The 20,778-nt window shown below is 43.1% G+C and overlaps 1 protein-coding gene across 4 annotated transcripts in view; it reads right to left on the bottom strand.

Annotated features, from left to right (window-relative positions):
* Window positions 1-20,778, bottom strand: part of FUT8 (fucosyltransferase 8) — a 733,753-nt gene that overhangs the window by 157,164 nt on the left and 555,811 nt on the right. For all 4 annotated transcript variants that reach the window (XM_078659523.1, XM_078659526.1, XM_078659525.1 and 1 more), the window contains one exon: window positions 5,536-5,773. In XM_078659523.1, the coding sequence (XP_078515649.1) occupies window positions 5,536-5,773 (238 nt within the window). The remainder of the gene's footprint in view (window positions 1-5,535; window positions 5,774-20,778) is intronic.

The raw sequence follows: 20,778 nt of genomic DNA, 5'->3' as shown, positions 1-20,778 counted from the left end.
TTTCACTGTGGTACATCTCTACAGGCTGCCTTTCAATGTGGTACATCTCTACAGGCTGCCTTTCACTGTGGTACATCTCTACAGGATGCCTTTCACTGTGGTACATCTCTACAGGCTGCCCTTTATTCTGGCACATATCCACAGGCTGCCCTTCCAAGCCGCATCTTTCTCGTGCTCTGCTGCATCACCAGCGAAGCAGTGATGAGCAGTGCCCTACCACAGACGGCAGAGAAAGTGAACAAGTCCAGGCTCTGATGCAACAGAAGAAGCCATGACACCGTAAGAAGGTGTAAAGTGCACAGACTGCAGAAAAGAAGCACCCAGATGCAGGTCATCTCCAGTGAGTCACCCAGAATCTGGAACAGAACCTCTGTGAAATCAGACTTTGATCTTTTAGATACAAGGGTCAGGACTCCACGTTTTTTCTTGTCAGCTGGCGAGCAGGTAGTGTGCGCTATCCAGTTTGCTCTGACAAGTTTTAGGTCCTCCTCTTCTAGTTTTGTTTCTTGTAACAGGATTATGTCACCCTTTGTCTTTGCGAGATAGTTCACTATCTTCCTGCGCTTAATGGGGTGGTTTAGGCCCTTGACATTTAGGGAAACTATATTTAGGTCTGCGGACCGGGTGAAGGCTTTACTGCTTGCCATCTGATGTATTGTGTTGCGGTGGTTTAGTGTGTCCAACACCCAGTATTCTGCTGGGATGGTTGTGAACTGGATTCTCGGTGTGTCTCCCTAGTGAACTGAGTCGGATTGTAGGCGGAGTACGCCGTTGTGTGCAGTGACGTATAAGGTGTGGAAAGAAGAAAAGATTGGAAAATAGATAGAACATAGAGCATATACAAATCAGAGCGAACCCCCCCCCCTCTTCCACCTACCCCGCCCCTCCTCCCCCTCCCCATTCACTTGCTTGTCGGAGGTGCGACGGCAGGATCGCCATTCCGCCTCCCGGAGACATGTTGTCTGTTAAATTGGGATTGCGATCTCTATGGGCACATTGTGGTGAGGGCTGTCATGAGCCTGCTTGTTTTTGTGCAAGGCAAGAAGCCTATGCGAAGCCAACAGAGCAGGGAAACTCTTAGCAAACTATTTGAAGCACAAAAGAAACCAGGTAGTGATCTCGTCAATAACAGACTTGAATAACAAAACCCACACGAGACACAAAGATATTCTCTGCACATTCCAAAAATTCTACGCAGAGCTATATAACTCGGAGCAGACGCTTAACCAAGAGGAATGCACTAGATACCTAGACAGACTAGGGCTCCCCAAGCTAGACTCCGAGGAAAAAGCAAAGCTAGGCCAGGAAATCAGCGAGGCAGAAATTGAAATGGGCAGTCAAGTCCCTAAAAAAAAAACAAGGTCCCAGGTCCTGACGGCTACTCTGCGGACTTCCTATCACAATTAATGCCCTCCATGAAAAGAGTCTTCAACCAGACCGCAATCACGGGGTGGTCCCTCAATCCATGACAGAGGCTAATATAATAGTTATCCCTAGGGAGGGCAAGGACCACTCATTGCCAAAAAACTACAGACCCATATCTCTCATCAATGTGGACTGCAAAGTCTACGCCAAAATCCTTGCTGTCAGACTAAACACGGTCCTGCCCAAACTAGTTACTCCCAAGTTGGCTTTATGCACAACAGAATATCTAGCGACAAGACACGTCTTTTCTGCCAGATTCTTGAACATATGTCCACGAAACAAGAACCGGCTGTGGCGATTGCACTAGACGCAGAAAAGGCCTTTGATAAGGTCTCGTGGGCCTTGCTAGAGAAATGCATACAGACCTTCAACCTGTTGGAGGCATACATAAGGATGACCATGGCCCTCTACCAGGGGGCGCCCCCACAGCCCGTATTGCTATCAATGGCTCTCTCTCGGACACATTCAGACTGAACCAGGGAACCAGACAAGGATACCAACTATCACCGACACGCTTTCTCCTGGCCCAAGAACCCCTAATCAAAAACATAAAGCTAAACGGGAACATAAAAGTGGTCGAAATCAGGGGGACCGTAGTAAAATTAGCCGCATACGCGGACGATATCCTGATCTTAACAGAACAACCAAAACCCTCTATAAAAGGCCCTTATGTCCACAATAGCACAATACTTTAAACTCTCAGGGTACAAACTAAACAACGAAAAATCCGAATGCAAACCATTAAACATCCACTGTACGAGAGATGCACTGGGTGACTCGGGTCTGACTTGGCAGACGGGACACATCAAATACCTAGGCATACACTTAGGCACCGACCTGTACAACACCCTAAGGCACAATGAGAAGGCCCTCATAGAAAAGGTCAAGAACCTGTTAGAGGCCTGGTCCCCAAAATTCATCACATGGTGGGGTCGCATAGAAACGATAAAAGTGATGATCACGCCGATGATCAATTACCTGTCATGCATGCTCCCTCTCCTTCTCACAGGTGACTTCCATCGGAAAATTGTCATTATGCTCACCAAATTTCTTTGGCGGGACAAAAAATAAAGAATCAATATTAAGAAGTTTAGGCTGCCAAAAGCTCAGGGAGGGCTTAACCTGGCAGACTTCAAAGCCTATTAATTAGCCTTCCTAGCAAAGCTGGGCACTCAGTGGGTGGCCCAGACACCAGACTACACTCCAGTGTGGCCACAGGTGGAGAAGGCCATTCTAAACAATCTACACCCTATTGCCCTACTTACGGCAAACACATACCCACACACCTATAAGCTGATATTTAAAAACAGAAAGTTAGCACTCCTAAAAGTAGACAGGAGAATGGAGGTTAGCATCAGGGGTTCCAAGACGAAGTCCTTGTGGTCAAACAAGACCATCAAATATAAGGGGAAGAGTCTTAACTTTTAATCATGGATAGAGAAAGGTATAAGCTTCCCACACCAACTAGAGAAGGGGACAGCCCCAATCACTTTTGCAGACCTGAAAACACACAATCAACTAGAAGACCTAGACCTCTATAGATTCCTAAAGATAAAAAACAGCCCTGGCAAAGACAAAACTAACCAGCACCCAACCCTCAATCTTTCGCTTAGTAACCAATATCAATAAACTGGGTCATCAAGTCTCACATATTTACAAGCTTCTACGCCCAAATAGCACTAAACTCAACAAAAAAACAAACGAATACTGGGACAAACAACTACACCATCCACTAAAGGACCAGGAGTGGAAAACACTTTGGTCCTCAGCCACACAAAACAAGATCACCCCAATCCTCGCACAAACCAAATACTGGTTACTACACAAGACCTACTGGACCCCAGACCGTCTACACACGCTAGGACTCAGGGAAGACTCCCTATGCTGGAACTGCAACACACAGAAGGGCGACTTAGCACATCTCATCTTCCACTGTCCAACTCTCACTTCAATCTGGGGAGGGGTCTTTAATTTCATAGACAATGTGTTCAAAATCAAAACAACAAGAGATTTTGCTTCCCTAACCACAGCATTTATGAGATCTGATCTCCACTCTGAGAATGACATGGAGCTAATGGACTTACTACTGACTGCGGCTGGCAAACTGGTGCTAACCAACTGGAAAGACTCTAGCAAAACCAACCTTCAAGGATGGCTAAACTGGATTTCTCACCTCAGAGGAGCGGACAGCTTAGCGCTACAGTACTCCCCATGGAAGGCATTGCCCAGGGGGCTATGGGAGACTCTGGACAGGTCCCTAGACCCATACAAGCCCCCATAATCGAGAGGCCCTAAAATCACGAAGACGGGGGAGGCTATTGTTAAGACCTCCCAAGGAGCCTGAGCCGGGGACAACTGATATGTGGTCTGACCTATCGTTCCCTAAGGGCTGTGCCATGAATGGGCTATCCTATCCCACTCTCCTCACATTTCCTACTTTGCTGTCCTTTTCCGACCTGATTAAACACATTCTTTCAAACCATACCAGCTCATGGGTAAGCACTGCCATAGCAATTGTACTAACGTTCAGGGTAAGATTCGGGTGCTGCCCCCAACAGGCTTGATGACTGTAATCACTATATAAAAATGTTTAATATAAACAAGTTAAAAAAAATAAAAAAACATATCTCCAGGGGCCATCAAAGCGCTGTACAGGTGAGGACACAAAGATGCAGATAGATTTACAATAAAATCTCAGGAGGATAAATGAACCCAAATACTGAAGAAATAAAGCAAGGAAGGCAAGGGATCCAGTCTAGGGCAGCAGGATGATTGTGGCCTTTCACCATTCGCACAAGCGAAGGAGGAAGCCTGAGGTGCAAAAGGAGGTGCCCAGATGCGGACCAAATCTGATGACACAAGCCTTCTTTGAGAGCCTGAAGAAGTACCCCATAGAATCGATAAAGAGCATCCCACCATCTCCAGGGCCCTACAAAAGGGAAAAACACTTCACTCCAGTGTCACTTGATGCACTGGACCTTGACTCTTATGTGGTTCTCCCTTAGGTAAGATACCCCCAGCTAGGCTAGCTACAAAAACACAAACACAAATCCTATGTTTAAAAACAATGGCAGAATCATTTGGCTTCCATTAATGGCAAAATAAAAACCGTGCACCCCAACTGAAATAATTCTGTATGGGAGCTTTCTTTAGTGCATGTTAAGCAAGAACAAGAAGGGGGAAATGTGTTCAATACAAAATGACCATAGGCACAGAGCTAGGCACATGTTTATCTTCGGATTCCCACACCAATTCATCAATAAGCACCGAAGCCCGCCAAATATCCCAAATCACCCTGCCGCGAATCATCGGCATTTACTTCCAAGATCTCCACTTGCTTCTAAGAATGAAGATTTTTAAACTGTGTGTTAGAGAGTTATGATTACAAAGCAATTTATCGTTAATCAACTTGTTTTGTCAGAAATTGATTTATTTAAATCCAAAATCAATCAGTTTTCTTTCAGCAAAATAGAAATGTATAGAAGTTATCAGCCTGCAGGGTTTTGTTCATAAGGCAAGAGCCCAACTCTGTGAATGAACATCACTCCACTTGTTACCTAACAAACAAGAGAATGGATTCAAAATCTTATGCCTTTTCCATAAAGCTCTAAGCAGTGAGCCACTCAGATATATTACCAACCCAATGACAATCCCAGCCAATGGGAAACCAAACGGTGACCATAGAAAACAGGAATTTATTTCCCGATGGGGATGGAAATGCTTTGAAGCCATAAAGCTATGTGTACATGGCTCCTCCCACTGAAATATACCTCCTTTAGATCTTTGTCTCCTACTTTCTGAGCTTCAGGGCAACCCAAATTTGTTCTAGCCCACCTTTCCACTGTGTCAGTGTTGAGAACTCCCTAAAGGAGAACATTTTTGCTGTTAGATGTGGTCCTGAACATGCATGATTTTATCAACAGATTTTTACCACATCTTCACAGGCAAACAGGCTCAATACTATATAAAAAATTACCACCAAGACTAAATAAAAAAAAAAATTATGATGACCGACTGAGAAACTACAAAGTTTACCAAAGTCACCTTTTGGCAAATACAAGGTGCAATTTGGGGCGAAGCTGTGTGAGTAGACACAACATGATTTCTTACCTGACCAGTGTCCGGTGGAGGTTCCAGATCTGTCGGTGCAGGTCTCGCTGACGGGTTTAAAGACGGTCTCCCAGCCACCTGTGGCGTACCGCCAGCTCTGAGACTCCAGGATCAGTGTTCTCTGGGTGCCGAACGCGATCATGAAGCAGTAGACAACATGATGAAGCTGACATCCATAACCACAGCCTTTGTTGATGTTGCAGACCAGCTTCTTGGCTTTGCTACAATCCTTGGGGTTCTGAGAGAGGAAAAAAGCTATGTTTTAGTCATGTTTATGCCCCTGCAGTTGAATTTGCAAACCAGCTTATTTAAGACTGTCTAATTACCATATTGAATAATAAGTAGGAACACCAACACACACTTAGGTCGGTTATAAATACAATGTGGTTTATTCAGTGTAGCATGTTTAGAGTAGTAAGAAAGTGTAGAATATGAAAAAAGAACGAAGGCAACTGCATACTCTGGTCGCTCCCTTTGGCATGCCCACTGCTGTTACCCATCACCATCTGAAGGTGCAGGTGGTAATTCTGGACAGCTTCCTTGAAAGGGGGCACAGTTTCTGCACATGCTCTCTCTTGCTTTAAATTATTCCCAGTAGCTTTGCCACTGGGACACTTTATTTCAGCTTCACAATTTTCCACCAAGTTTGTTCAAACAGTGAGTTGATGGGAAGGGAAAAATTGCAGACCGATCCGGCATGTGCTCTGCAGTTCCAGGAAAAGTCCCTCAGAGGATTCCAAAGATAAGTTGGGGACTTATTCAACAGCGTTTGACTCCAGGCTCTGAGCAACGCCAGGTGATCACCTGCTTCCCACCACAGGTTCTAGCAAATGTAGTGTAGAGAAAAGTGATGCCCCCTACGACATGTGCCCGTCCCTCAAAGCACAGAGGCCACTGTACACGGATTTGCAGCGCTTTACAAAAACACAAATAACATAACTTCGCAATTATTATCATTAGCTTGTGACGCGAAGGGCAGATCTATTTTTTTTAAAACAAAAACTTTTTTTGTTATTGACTTTAATATTCCTAACAGGGAATAGTACAAAATCATGAAGTTTTCCGACAGGTCATGGGCTAGTGGCAACATCTGCATCAAAGGCTCTTAGGCTCTGCCCCTTCCAACACCAAAAGTCTCCTCTAGTCGCCCATCCATCTGTATCTCTTTTTAATAAGGCTCCTAAAACTCCTCCCTTTAATCAGATATCACTGCTTACTGGATTGAGCCGGGATAAAGTTTAGATTTCAGGACCATCTGAGCACGGGTAACACAATTATTGATTGCAAGCAGGATATAATACCAAAACTGACAAAGCAAAGTCTTTGGTTGCTCAAAATAACTAACACGCCAATAACGGCACAATCTTTCTGGCGTCTCTGGATTCCAGGCAGCATTTACTGCAGCAGACAGAAGGCTACAAAGGTAAAGTTCAGCCCGAAAAATGAAAACTCCTAGGTCAGGGCTCTTATCACTGGTGTCGGTCTTTATTTATGTATCCTGCTTTATGTAACTTACTCCTAGGTGCAGCACTTTTCAATTGGATTTTTTTTAAGTGCCTATTTAAGAGCGTGGCCTAAAAGGTATAATTAGGAATCCTTTCCTAGAGGAGTGGCCTATGTAAAAAGGGATGTGGCTTAAACTATTTAAAGTCAGCTCTTGTATTTTGCCAGGGCGTGCCACCTGCCCAATATATTGGGACCTCTATGTGAGCTTTTTCGTATTGGATCCAAACATGTCACACAATAACAGACATGCACCTTGAACAAGCTAGAAATACTGGCTTTGCTAATGAGTAAATGATTTTGCTGTGAATAATTAGAATTTGAAAGTATTTGCATTCTGAAAACATGAGACTGCAAATTAAACATTGCTAAAGTATACAGAAATGTTAGTGTTTTTCAGTCTCAGTCACTCCCATTCTACAGTTGCACCATTTTCGGCTGCAGTCTCTCAGCCTGTAACACACTTCAGCCCTTTTTCTTCCCATCTTTTTTAAATCCTCCATCTGCATATCTCACACCTGATCTATTTCCTCTTCTGCTCCCTCTTTTCACTCACTCCTTTACTTCTTTTCATCCCCTTCACCATCAACACACAACACATCCACTCACCTGTAAACACAGCATTTCGTTTGCATTAGCCTTGTCATTATTTTGAGAGTTGTGAATGTACTCCACACACTTTTGCATAGAATCACAACTAGAATTGCCACCCGGGCTATTGCTCTGTGCAATTTTGCAGAGGCCAAGGTTTGGTTGAGCATGTGTTCTGGACGCCTTCTGACAAGCACTGTGAGAAACGAGCCCTACCTTAAGCCTCAACCCTAGAGGTCTCCGTTGTGATCCTTCACAATTATACAGACGCACTATTCGTTTACTTGTGTTTTTTGTTTAACTGTTTCACCCTAGCTTTTTGTGTTCATCTGACATTTTATAACTTCTTTTTAGCATATATGTTTAGCATTCCTTTATTATTATTATTATGCGTTCTTATATAGCGCTCGATTACCCGTAGGCATCTCGGCGCTTGCCTTGGGAACCCGTCCTGGCTTTTTCCCTGTGAGATAACCGTACTGGGCATCCCCAAGGTGAAAGCCAGGCATCCCGCCACGGGGGTGCCGTAGTGGAGATTAAGCAGGCTGATGCCCAGAGCTGCAGAGTGTGAACCCGTGATTTGAGTAGGCACCGAAACGAGAATTATCGAGTCCGTGGATATTTGGGCTCAAGACCCTGCCGCGTCGGGAATTGAACCCTGGTCCCGAGTCTGACCTCTGCTTCAGGGTCTACCTCCTCTAACCAGTGAGCCACACTTCTCCACACTTCTCTTCTTTATGTATACAGTCCCAAGCAATTCATTTAAAAATTGAAGTCCACAGTAGCTAAGCCTAAAGTTGCACTCCTGAAGCAGACTTAATACTTTTGTTCTCATTATGAGTGAGTCGAAAAATTCCCAGGCAAGTCTATCAATGCCCCATCACCGAGTTTCCAACAGAGGGGCTACGGGTAACTCCGAGGGGAGATGCAGAGCAAATAGGGATTACCAGTGGAACACTGACAATTGAACAATTACCAGGCAAAATCTGTATTTTTTTTGTCCGATTCCCCCCACAAGTTATCATTTTGCCCTAGAATTTCTTTTTTTTTTTAAATTTCAATATAATTTTTATTGTATTTTTATTAACAACATACAGACATGTAACACGTAATCATCATCGCTTTGTCTTTACAGGGTGTCAGCCCAAGCTGGCTGAGTTAGTGGCGGAACCGTTACAGATTATAAATGCTTGGCTGTCCCCCTATCCACTTGTCACAGTAAGAGGAAGGGAAAGAGTGAAATGGGAAGGAGTAGGAATTGAGGTACAGAGAAAAAGTGCTAGCATACAAGAAGTTTGCTTTCAACTCGATAGTGTCTTGGCACGTAGGAGGTCTGTTCGAGCTGCTTGTTTTCGTTTTGTTAGTACTGTTTAAGGCAGGTCATATGTGTCTAGGAACTTGTCCAAGGACGCCCACATACCCCTGCAGGGTTGACTCCATGGTGAGTTTCGCAGGGCGATTGTGTCAGCCCCCCTGAGGTACGTCACCTAGTTGAGCCAGCCCTTAAAGGTTGCCTTGGAGGTGTCTTTCCATTTGGTGAGTACTATTTTAACTGCCGCTGTTAGCAGGAGATCTCTGCTGAATATTTTGGCTGCTACAGTAGCTGAAATCTCCTGGTAAAAGTAAACAGATCCATGGCATTCCTGTAATCTCAAAATTCCAAGGAGGCCGGAAACGGCTTTACTGGCCCCACGGGAATTAAGAGGCCCACATAATAAGGGCATTTGCGTCTAAATGAGGGTCTGCCAATACCAGCAAACTTGAAGAACAATCTCTGTTTTCCATGAAAACGAATGCTCAGCAAAATATGTGATAGCACGTGAACAGATGGGTAAAAAAAAAATTACAAATGAAAGTTACCCTTTCTGAAAAGCTTATGTAAGAATTACTGCTGCAGAGAAATATTTCCCAGTCTGCATTCACATCTTTTGTACCCGGAAAATAATTGATTGCAGATGGCACAACCACTTGGATATTCTGGGAGCTGCTCTTCCTACTTCTCTTGTTGAAAACCATTCTGAGGACCGTGTGGCCCTTGTGTAACCAAACAGTCCCTCAAACATCCGTATTGAAATGCTGCCCACTCCACTTACAAGCTAATGCCTCCTCCACGACTCATCTTAAAGTCTGTGATGCAAATGCAACCACTCTCTCCTGAGCACCTTACTGCTACATCAGCACAGCTTCAGGACTATACGCACTGGCATCACTATGGTCCTGTCTCATGAGTCAAAAGTTTTCAAAATCACTGCTTTGAAAATGGCCTCCTTGATAGACTCAAACACCGACTGACATTCTTTGGTCCATTCGTACTTAACTCCTTTCTTCATTAACAGGCGCAACACGCATACCTTGTCTGGGAAGTGTTCTACAAACCTGGAATAATATTTGGCTAGGCCCGAAAAGGAACTAGGCTGTTCCTTGTCTGAGGAGAAAGGTGCCTTTTCGATTGCCTCGACCAACTTCAGTGTGGGCCTTATACCATTCCAAGATAGTGCACCAAGTACTCCACTTTCTGTACACAAAACGTACACTTCTCCCTGCTTATAGTCAATCCTGCACGCTTCCCAGTACTGTTTCCAACACACTATCGTGTCTCTCTTTGTATGGCCCACAACAAGATGTCATCCTGAAAGAATATTTGAAATTGGCCCACGCGCTCCGTTGTTTTCACCAGGTTTTTGTCCAAGATGAATATGTTGCTAATAAATCCTGAAAGAATAACACATTAGACAATTCCTTCCAGACAATGGAATACTGCTGACGTGGATGCGAACCCGAAGGGCATGCGTACAAACTGAAAAGCCCCTTAAGATGTGATGAAAGACGTCAGATGTTTTGACTCAGAATGTAAAAGCACCTGGTGGTAGGAACTTGATAAGTCCAAAGATGAGAAATACTTGGAAGTGGATGGGGGTCAACCCTCATTTAGATTCCTTAATTCAACGCACATCCGTAACTTTCCATTAGATTTGGTTGCCAATACTGCTGGACTGAACCATTCAGATGACTATCGGTTCGATAACTTCTGATGTACACAACCAGTCCAGTTCTTTCATCAATTGACCCCTCAACGCTAAAGGCACGCTTCTCACTTTGTCTATCTTGGGAAGACATCCCTTCTTCATGATTATTCGATGTTCAAACCGTTTGAGACACCCACATTTATTAGAAAACAATTTGGGATATTTCTTGCTCCAGAACTCAATGTTACTACTGTCAGTGAGCAGCATCTGGTCTGGTGGATTGGGATTTAAAAATATGCCTAGGGCTTTTTGTTCCTTCCATCCCAACAACACTTTCACCTTTTCAACCACATACAACTTTGCACATGCAAATCTCTCTTCTTATACCAATGTTCCTACAAAGTACTCCAATATGGGTAGTTTCACACCACAATAACCTTCTGGCTCCACGTCTGTGGGGAACAACTTGGAACCAGATGCTCTTCTCCATATAGATTGATCTATTAAGGTATTTCAGCTTTATGATGCGGTAAAAAATGCATGAGAGTTCTATACTTGAATCCTGTGTGCCTATACTACACCCGAGCATGGCACAGCTGGTTCGAAGTTGCAGGCTCCCCAGCCATATTGACAGGCTGCTAAGCTGTACTTTCGAACCCAATTTCTCCAAATTTCCTCCATCTCCTGTAGCACCTACACTCTACTCTAGGCCCCAACCTTATATGCGCCTCTTCTGCACTCAAATGCCAGCCTCCTCCTGGATGAATGATTTGTAAACTTAGAAAATGCACAGTTACCTTGGAGGGCACTGGAGGCTTCTAGATTCTACTGTCCCATTTCACTTGCTGCAGGACCACTGTCACTCTCTCTTCCTAACCCCCTGGCTTTGTCAATGTTTTACATGTAAGGCTAACAGGCTGCAGAAGTCACTTTACAGTACAACTGTAACAAACAAACATGAGAATGAGCAAAATTCTCTAAAGTACATACATAAATTAAGAGGTGCACCTGCCTTTCAACCAAATCAATCATGTCTAGTTACGTATATGAGCTGTATGAAAATAGTGTACACGCAGGCAACACAAAGCCTCTGGCGAGTCAATGGTAGGACTAGCATTGCTATCTCACCACAGACCTCCACGGGCGATCATTTTCTGGTAGTACAGACTTTCAAATCATTTGCTGGACTTGAGACTCATACTGAGGAACACAATTTTAAATATCTGAAGTAATCCATTAATATCGCCCACCTATCAGACCTCTACATTTAAGTGCCCTCAACCAATCAGAAGAAAGATACAACATGGTGACAAAACATTCAGGAATGAAGGTTTGTGATTACGATCTCTTCGAACCATCATCCCAGAGGTATCCCGAAGTGTGCCAGCTTCAGGAAAAACTCCAAGCCAACCAAAGCCTTGACTACTAGCTCCCTTCTTCTCGTCCTCTTGTCTCTTCCTTCTACTAAAGGTTCTCAGAAGAAACACTTATATAGTCAGTGTGTAAATTATGTGGTCATTCGTTAATTTAAAGTGTTGTAATTTCCAATTTATATAGTCATTATAAGTACAAATCAATAGAGTTTCCCTTCAGAATACCTTAACAAGAGAACAAAACTATAGGAGCAGGTAGGACATTCTGCTAAAAAGTTTGCATATGAACTTATTTGGTGCAACCCATTGCAAGTAGTCTATGCAACAGTGCAAGATGAGATGTCGGGCGACAGGAAGGTGAAGGTATGTCGGGGAGGCAGAGGGTGGCAGCAAATGGTAGGCATGGATAGGGCTTGTAGTGCAGGAGCTGGCCTGTCTCAGTAGGATGGCAGCGGTTACTGCAGAGCTGGCCAGTCGAACGTGTGTGTGTGGGGGGGGGGGGGTAAATGTTCAGCCGGAAGTCAGGACGGGGTGTCTGTTCAGATGCAGCAAGGAACAAAGAGGGCACAGACGAGAAGGTGATGCTTGAAGGAGAAGATAAGATAATTTGCTAAATGCGCTGCCCTTAGATCCATATTAATTTGCTACAATTGCAGCAAAAAGCCGCTGAACTCAAGAATAATTCTATCAAGCTAACTTCTGAATGCTAGAGGTGTGCTCCCATCTCAGCGGGGACACATTTTCTAGCAGTGTATGCGCATTAACTGCTTTACACAGTTCATTTTTGTTTTCTTGATGTCAGCTCACTGAACACAATGAATGTATTTAGCAGGGATCTGAAGACAATGCAGACAGCTAAATTATTGATGGACTCGAAGCCTTCACAATAAATCTGTGGCAGCAAAAGTCTTCAAAATGAGTAAGTCTGTCAGGCAAGAGCGTAAACATTCTTTCTCTCACCACAGTATCATTTACAATTGTGATTCTCAAACAAAATGAGAATTTTACACCTATTAAGTCATACAATTGAGCTGACTATCAACTAATTTCAGGATCTATTGCTCCAGCATCCCTTCATTTCCTCATTTCTATTACTCACAACACAACACAGGCTGCTGCACATTGATAAGCAGGCAGGTTCAGTCAAGAACAACAAGCAGATGAGGTTACCAAAGGGCCGGTCGCTTGATACAGGCATGGACTAGGCGTGATTGGGTCACATACTTCCATGCCTCCAATATCCTTCTCAATCCAAATAATTGACTAACATATCTACCACTCAAATTACTTTTAGATTTCACTATACTAATTCACCACTAGTTCTTTATAGGCACAGGAGTAGCGTGCTACTTGCCGAAAAAGCCATTTGACACCTCGTATTTGGTAGTAAGAGCTATATAAATGCAATTACAATACAGACTTAATTCAGCTAAATCCCTTCATATTTAGTGGTTCAAGTGAAAAAATAAAAGTAGGAGAAGTGTGGCCTTGGCTACAATGCACTAACTGGAGAGGGGTTGGTTGGTGGGTGGGGATGGGGAAGAGAATCACAAATCAAAGCACAGCAAAGCAGTGATGTTCTAGTATTTTTTGGTGTCCTTATTTCCTAGTCAAAATAGATAATGAATATGTTTGCTTCAGGTGTTTGTCCCAGCCTACCGGCTGTAGATATGAACGCAGGCTGGAGTGTCTCAGTCTTACATCCTTACAACTTTACTGTAATGAGTACAAGGGAGGTGGACAGTAATTCTATAATTACTTTAGAGTAGCAGTGTCCAAAAGAGTTCAAGCAATGTGAGACCCACCCCAGATTTGCAGCACACTAATAATCTGTAACTTGTATGGTACTGGCAATGTCCTTAACTACTTCTCCTCCTAAAAAAAAAAACATATGTTCATTCATCGGGGCACCTCCAGGTCCCAGAAGCTTCGAATCACCTGCAAAGAGTTCTATTTTGCCCCCATGATCATCAACCTCTACCTGGAACCCCTTTGAATTCTACACAATGATAACAGCATCAACACCAATCAATATTCCAACGGCAGACAACTCTACTTGAATGTCTCCTCAGCTCCACACATAGGCCTTAACCAGTGCTTGCACCTACTGTGGATCTATAACTACAGCAGAAACACGAAGTTCACCCTCACCAAGACAGAATTACTTCTATTTTCCCAGAACAACAAACATCTAGTCACACCTAGCTCTACGAAACAACCCTGATTGATTCATACCCCGCCCTTCACCCAATACCAAGCCACTGAGCAGCACCCTGCAGACTGCCCTCACCTTCCCTGTATCGGAATCAAGCATCCTAGGACTGGTTTCTGGCTATCAGCCGTCATCAGCCAGGATAGCTTGACTCCAGTGGCGTGGTGAGCACGGGACCCATGTCTGGGCATACCCTTCCCACATAGGTTGAACAGCAAAACATACAAGAAGATGGACGGAATGTTGCATATTGGCAAAACATTCACCCCCAGTCACAGATCTGGGTTTAATCCATTGTTATTTTGCATTCTGTGCATCAACTGTTGTTTTTGCATTTGTCACCCCGATTGGGACGGGTATGCTCAGACGTGAGTCCTGTGCTCTCCATGCCACTGGAATCAAGCTAACCTGGCTGATGAGTGCTGAAAGCCCGAAACCGGTCCAAGGATGCTTGTTTCCAGTCCAGGGATGACCTGGCTTGGCAGTTCGGGCTGGACTGTTCCCATGGGGCACAGGGTCAAGACTGATTTGCATATAGCCAGTGTCTAACCCAGGGTGGTGTGGAGTGCAAAAAAACGATGGATTTAGGCCCAGATCTCTATACTGGGGTGAATGTATGACATTGTTCTGCATTCTGTCCATCAACTGACGTTTATGCATTTGTCATTTGTAAAAGGGCATAGAGAAATAGAGTACATCTCTTAGGCCCTACTGTGCACCATTTAGCACACAGGACCCAGATCCTCGAATACTCTAAGGCTTGAAAGCAGTGGTCATTTGTAAAAGAAAAAGTGCCAGGGCACGCCTTAGGAGGCAGCGCTAACAGGAGAAATGTGCTGGTGCAAACTGCCTGCTGACTAGAGCCCTAGCACTTATTATTCTGGAGAGGACTTGGCCTAATGGCTAGAGCTTACAATTTCGGAGCTGGGAAACAAGGATCGAGTCTCTGCGTGGCTCAACATCCTGTGATTCTGGGGAAAATCACATGCCTTCCAAACGAGTGTGCCCTTAATTGGTGCTATAAGCGCCGGTGCTGAGCACCTGCTCAAATTAAGTACCGCTTGAAAGACATACCCAATCCCTCTATTTTCACGCTTGGTTTCAGTTTGCTTTTCCTTTCTTCCCATTACTTTACACCCCTTTATTCAGTTTGCATTTGTGGGTGCTTATTACCTTTTACTGAGCCTGTGTATTGTACTGACCATGTTAAAATAAACCTCAAGAAAGATGTCGTTAAAGTAGTCTGCATCTAAAGTTGTCTGAATCAGTGAGAAAATTACGACCCTCTCTAGATGTAAAACAGCAACGTTTTAACAATTTCTAAATCCATGTTTCAGAATAATTTTCAACTGTAGATAAGATTTATGAGGCAAAGTTTAATTACACAAACATTAAAAACTGCAGTAGTAAACAGCACTGTAGCACTTAAATCTCTCAGGCAGCCACTGATTGCTTTTCAGGCATTTGTTAAAATCAATAAAGAATAACATGAAGTCATCCTTGCAGAGCAGGTGGTGCTGGTTTACAGGAGCTGCCAAATTCAAAATATCCTTTCAGGAACAGATTGTTGGATAGTGCAACGGAGGAGCCATTTTGCGAAAAACATTGAGTTTACCAAAAAAGACAGATGCAAATTACAAAGATACACATTCACAGTCACAAGCGCCGTCTTACAGAGGAAATATTTTATCTTTAATTAACATGGCCGATGCTGCCAGTAAAATATTAAACAGTAAACTATCTTGTTGGTTTGTACCCACTAAATAAGAAAGTAATTACACGCCGTTATAATCTTATTTGTTGATTTATCAGTTTGGACCTTGAGTTGTGCTCTTCCCTCAACTTGGGAGCTAGTATAGTCTATACCGTTCTCATTTTGTAGTTGTTTACTCTACTTCTTTCTGCTTTCTTGACCGTTTGTAAAGCCCTCTGATACCCTCATGGGTCATGTTCGCGCTACATAAAATGTTTTAAATTAATAAATCTATTTTAACAGCTACTTTGATAATTAACTTAAGGTAGTAAACAATGCAGAACATCTGTATTACGATTATTTGGCTGAAAGAGACATTGCACTCTATCTCATTCAGTGCAAGTTTGCTAAATATCCAGATTGGATCAAACTCGTTACTAAGATCTTTGGTAATAATGGATATTGGCCACACTCTTTTATGACTTATTGAAAATACAGGAGTTTGATTGCCAATCCTCACACATAGCCTTAGTTTATTTGCTGACAATCAGCACCATGTTTCTTACACTGATGCTTAAGGGTAAAATGAGGGAGGCCTTTAGCCCAAAATGTTATAAGGTTGGATCATTGCATCTGGCACGAGTAAATATATTGTTTGGGGGAAATAAACCGATTTAGACAAAAATCAATAAACCACTATTGCCTACAAGAGTTGACTGCCTGTTCCTTCCGCACTGAACAGCTGCATCCGAGGGCAATGGTGCCCCCATACAGTTAATTACTAGCTAACATCTATCCAGCAATTTTTCAGATTTCCAGCTGCAAAAATACTTTTTTCAACAGCAGCCACAAGCATGTCACGGAAGTGAAGCAAGTGAGTAGCAGGAATAGAAGCACATGCTGTGAATATATAGTCATGGTGGACATGTCCTTCATCGCTACACAACATGCTGTATGGTCTGCCTTCATATGTTAGACATAGGATACCACACTAAAGCCAACATCTTAGGTGACGTTACTTTCTGTACTTTTGCAGGAGGAATCGAACACCATTTTATTGTGAGATAATGGAGTAAAAATCGGACACATTTTGAGTTCTGGTGCTCTTAGATGAGAATAAATAGAGCACATCACCATAAAACTGGTAAACACTTCTATACTCGTTTGGGGAAGGGGACAAAAGTTATACAACTTTATTTCTTCTACAAGCAAAAATGCATCGGAGTTGTATTCCTTCTACATTTAACTGGTTAAATCTCAAAAAGTTCAGCGATTCTCTTGTTCTTAATCTTATAATGTTTGAAGTCCAGTGACTTAAAGTTAAATGTTTATAATCTTGATACTGAATTCTATTACAGAAGAAGATTGTCATCAAAGTAAATTAAAACAATGTGTATTAAGGAAAGGTAGAGTGGAAACAGTAATCATCAAAGCAAGAACATCTCCAAACTAAGGGTACACAGGTTGACATAAGACATTTATAACACTATGCATCAAAAATCCAAGGTAACATTGTGTTTAAATCATTTTATATACCTAGGAACACAACTGTCTAAATTCTAAATTTACAGCGAGTAGCCGCACAAGGGTACCTCCAAACCATGCTTAGTTTCCTTTGCAGTCTCTCATGAAATCACATAGATATCACTTTCAGCAAATTAGGTCACTCAACATGATAAGTATGCCCTAGCCACCAAGCGCCACAAAAGGATGCTCTCTAGATTTCACTTTTCACAGGTCATGAAGTGCCTCAGATTCTGACGAAAAGTCATTCTGATACAGCAGGAAGCTGGCCTGATGAAGAAATATCACCTGCGGCCATCAGCTGAAATACTAAACTATTCTTGGAAGAAGGTATCGCTCTCCGAAACAGCAGCAGTGACATTGGATCGTTTTGACGTTGCCACACAATACAACCACAAGGTGCTTCATTGTCTGGAGAAATTTGAGTAGGAAAACAAAAAGGGGGCAGAGTCAACAAAAGTATGCGGATTCGTTAGTCTCAAGAGGTAGATCTCAGCAGAGAAGAACATTCTTCAGAGAACAGGTATTCAGAAGCACAGTGTATGTTTCTCATGTTGATAATACTTTGGTAATTAGGTAAAGGATTCCCCACAGATGGAAACACAGCTCCCTGAATTAAGCACTGACTACTGACATCTGGTGTCAAAAATGTTTGAATAGGTCTGAATACCGGATAAGTTGAAGTCAGAATTTCTTCCTTATTGGGGGAGTGAGGAGGTCAATAAACCGAGCACCAAGGAGCTGGTTAATTCCAATAACTGCTACTTACTGCACCGAGAGACAGCAACACCACTGTCAATTAATGCAAACACTTTAAGACATACAGCCTTTTGAGCAAGAGATTTCTTGGGGATGTAAATATGGAAATCTGGGATAAGTAAGGCAAGTGACAAAGGAGAAGAAGCAAAAGAGCACACTTAATAAAAATATCTGTCAAAATGGAGGACTGGCGGAACACCAATGAAGGTTAACCTGACGTAGACTGTGAATAATACATGAAATAAAATCAGAGAGTGTTTTTATTTTCTTAGAGGGGAAGGGCATTGGAATCCTTGCTTCTACACTCCAACATTGGAGAGGGAAGAGTACATGGGATGGGCTTGATTTGATGAAGGTGAGTTAAGGTTCAGTGCAATGTGGGATTTTGGTCTGCCTAGAACAATCAATCTCTTGCTGCCTCCCAGAGACTTTATCACATGTCTTCAAAGTCATCTTCATGACTGTTTTGGGAACTCTCATGGCCAAAACCTCTTACTGACACACCCAAGCTGCTTACCCTTGTCAAAGAACAAGAAACAATAAAAATCACTTAAAGGAAATCTATCGACACAGACATTGGTTAAATACAGGTTTTAAGCATTTTCCAAAACAGAGTAGCGCTATAGTCCAAACATGAAAGGCAGGGTGTTACAAATCCCGGGTGCACCAACAGAGAACATTCTATCACCACAGAAAGAGTTTGGGTTTAGATATCTGCAATGGCTTGCAGATCGCAGTCTTCAAACCGGTCTGTACCAACAACATGTAGAGGCCAACGTGGCAAGAGTATTGTGAGAGATAGCTTTATGCCCAACAGTCACAGACTTAATAATCATTGGAATAGCCACTAGGTCTCGCCTATGAGAGCTACTGTGTTGGCTACTATATCTTTTAGCCATGTTGTAGAGCAATGTGGCTGCTTTGAAGCATGGCTAAAAGTTTTTTTTTTTTAAAAAGCAGTAGAACGTGGAAACAGGAAGCTAAAAAAAATTAAAGGGCTATGACGAGGTCAGCGTTTGCTGCATCATTACGTTTTTTTTCTTATGGCGTATTTGAGGCAACACTGACAACCCGAGGGTGGGAGGCAAGAGGCAACAAGTACAATGGGAGGGAAGGAGCAACATGTACAATGGAATGGTGGGAGGCAAGAGGCAACACGTACAACTGGAGGGTGAAAAGGAAGAAGCAACACGGACAACAGGAGGTTGAGAGGGAAGAAGAAACACAGATAACTGAATAAGCAAAATGGACACAATGTAGGAACAGCACCGACAACGGGAGGGAGGCAGGTAAGAAGCAACATCTCGGTAGGAGGGAAGAAGCAACATGGGCAATGGGAAGATGGTAGGACAGAAGCAACTAGCACAGTGGGAGGGCAGAAGTAACAACGGATAACATAAGAAGCAACATGGACAACTGGGGTTATGGGGTAGGCAGTATATGGGTGGGAGAGAAGAAGGAATGTGAAAAAGAGGGCAGCGGGGGATAGAATGGAAGAAGCAGCAAGGACAACTGTGCTATCTATATAGAAAAATAGTACTTCAATTATTGCACCAGCAGTGTAAGTATTTTAATCAAGATGAAGCAATACGTACTTGGTCCATGACCCTGACGAAAGAGGAGGAAGTGAAGACGGCAAGCACTGTTCAATTAGGTGGCAGCAAATGAGAATGACAATGAAGCCCACGAATGGTAAGCCATGGGTGGGTTCCAAAGCCCTTGTAGAAAACAATATCTCTCACAAGGACAGGTGCATGCACTAATGCACTGGAGACCTGAAAGTGAAAACTTCAAATGGGCAACAATTGTGGTGACTGTAAAACTAGATTACCATGGTCATGCCTGAAAAACCATGTAACCAGGCAGGCTGCCATATTTTGTGTTAACGAGAGTTGTAAAAACCGATTAGCTTGTGAAGCTGGGTAAAACGTATTGCCATATCTAGACTGGACTGGATTAAGGTGTTAACCAGCAGATGAAGGTGAGAATCTAAAAAAGGAAGAATGTCGGTCAGAATCTTGAAGCAGCCACTGGCAACCTTGATGTTCAAGGGTAAGAGAAGAATCTAAAAAGATGCAGTGGTTTCTCACAGGAATCGTAGGAAGAGGTCTCATATGGAGTAACAAAAACGTGGTTCTAGTGATCTGTTTCAAAGGAATGAGTAAAAATTCTGTTTTTTATATCTTTCATTTTAGAAAATTGGTGGAAGGATTCCTAAAACATTGCTCATTCTAGTTTGCTTTCACAGAAAGAGGGACTTTGTGGAGAGCAAGAAATGGTGAAGATCTGCATGTATTGCCTGCTACAGTCTGAGTATTGAACTGAAGGATGGTGCAAGTGTGCTGCTGCCTTGTTCATTGTAGCTATAGTGCTTCTCTCAGCTCCCTACATTTGCACTCCTTCTCATGAGTTGGTGCAAGGAGTCTGGTAGGTGACATCTGCCATCCCTCTCCTAAGGATGTACGACGGTACAACGAGTGGTATTACCACATGTACCGTTACAACGCGTCTTTTACAACGCAAGTCGTTACCACGACTTGCGCTGTAGGGGTGCAGACTTAGGAATAGTTTAATTTACTATTCCAATACCAGCCTACGTACAGTAGGGAAGGTGTTGGAATA

Source organism: Lissotriton helveticus, chromosome 9 (assembly GCF_964261635.1).
Source record: "Lissotriton helveticus chromosome 9, aLisHel1.1, whole genome shotgun sequence".
NCBI classification, from domain to species: domain Eukaryota; kingdom Metazoa; phylum Chordata; class Amphibia; order Caudata; family Salamandridae; genus Lissotriton; species Lissotriton helveticus.
This window is presented reverse-complemented; position numbering and strand designations above follow the sequence as displayed.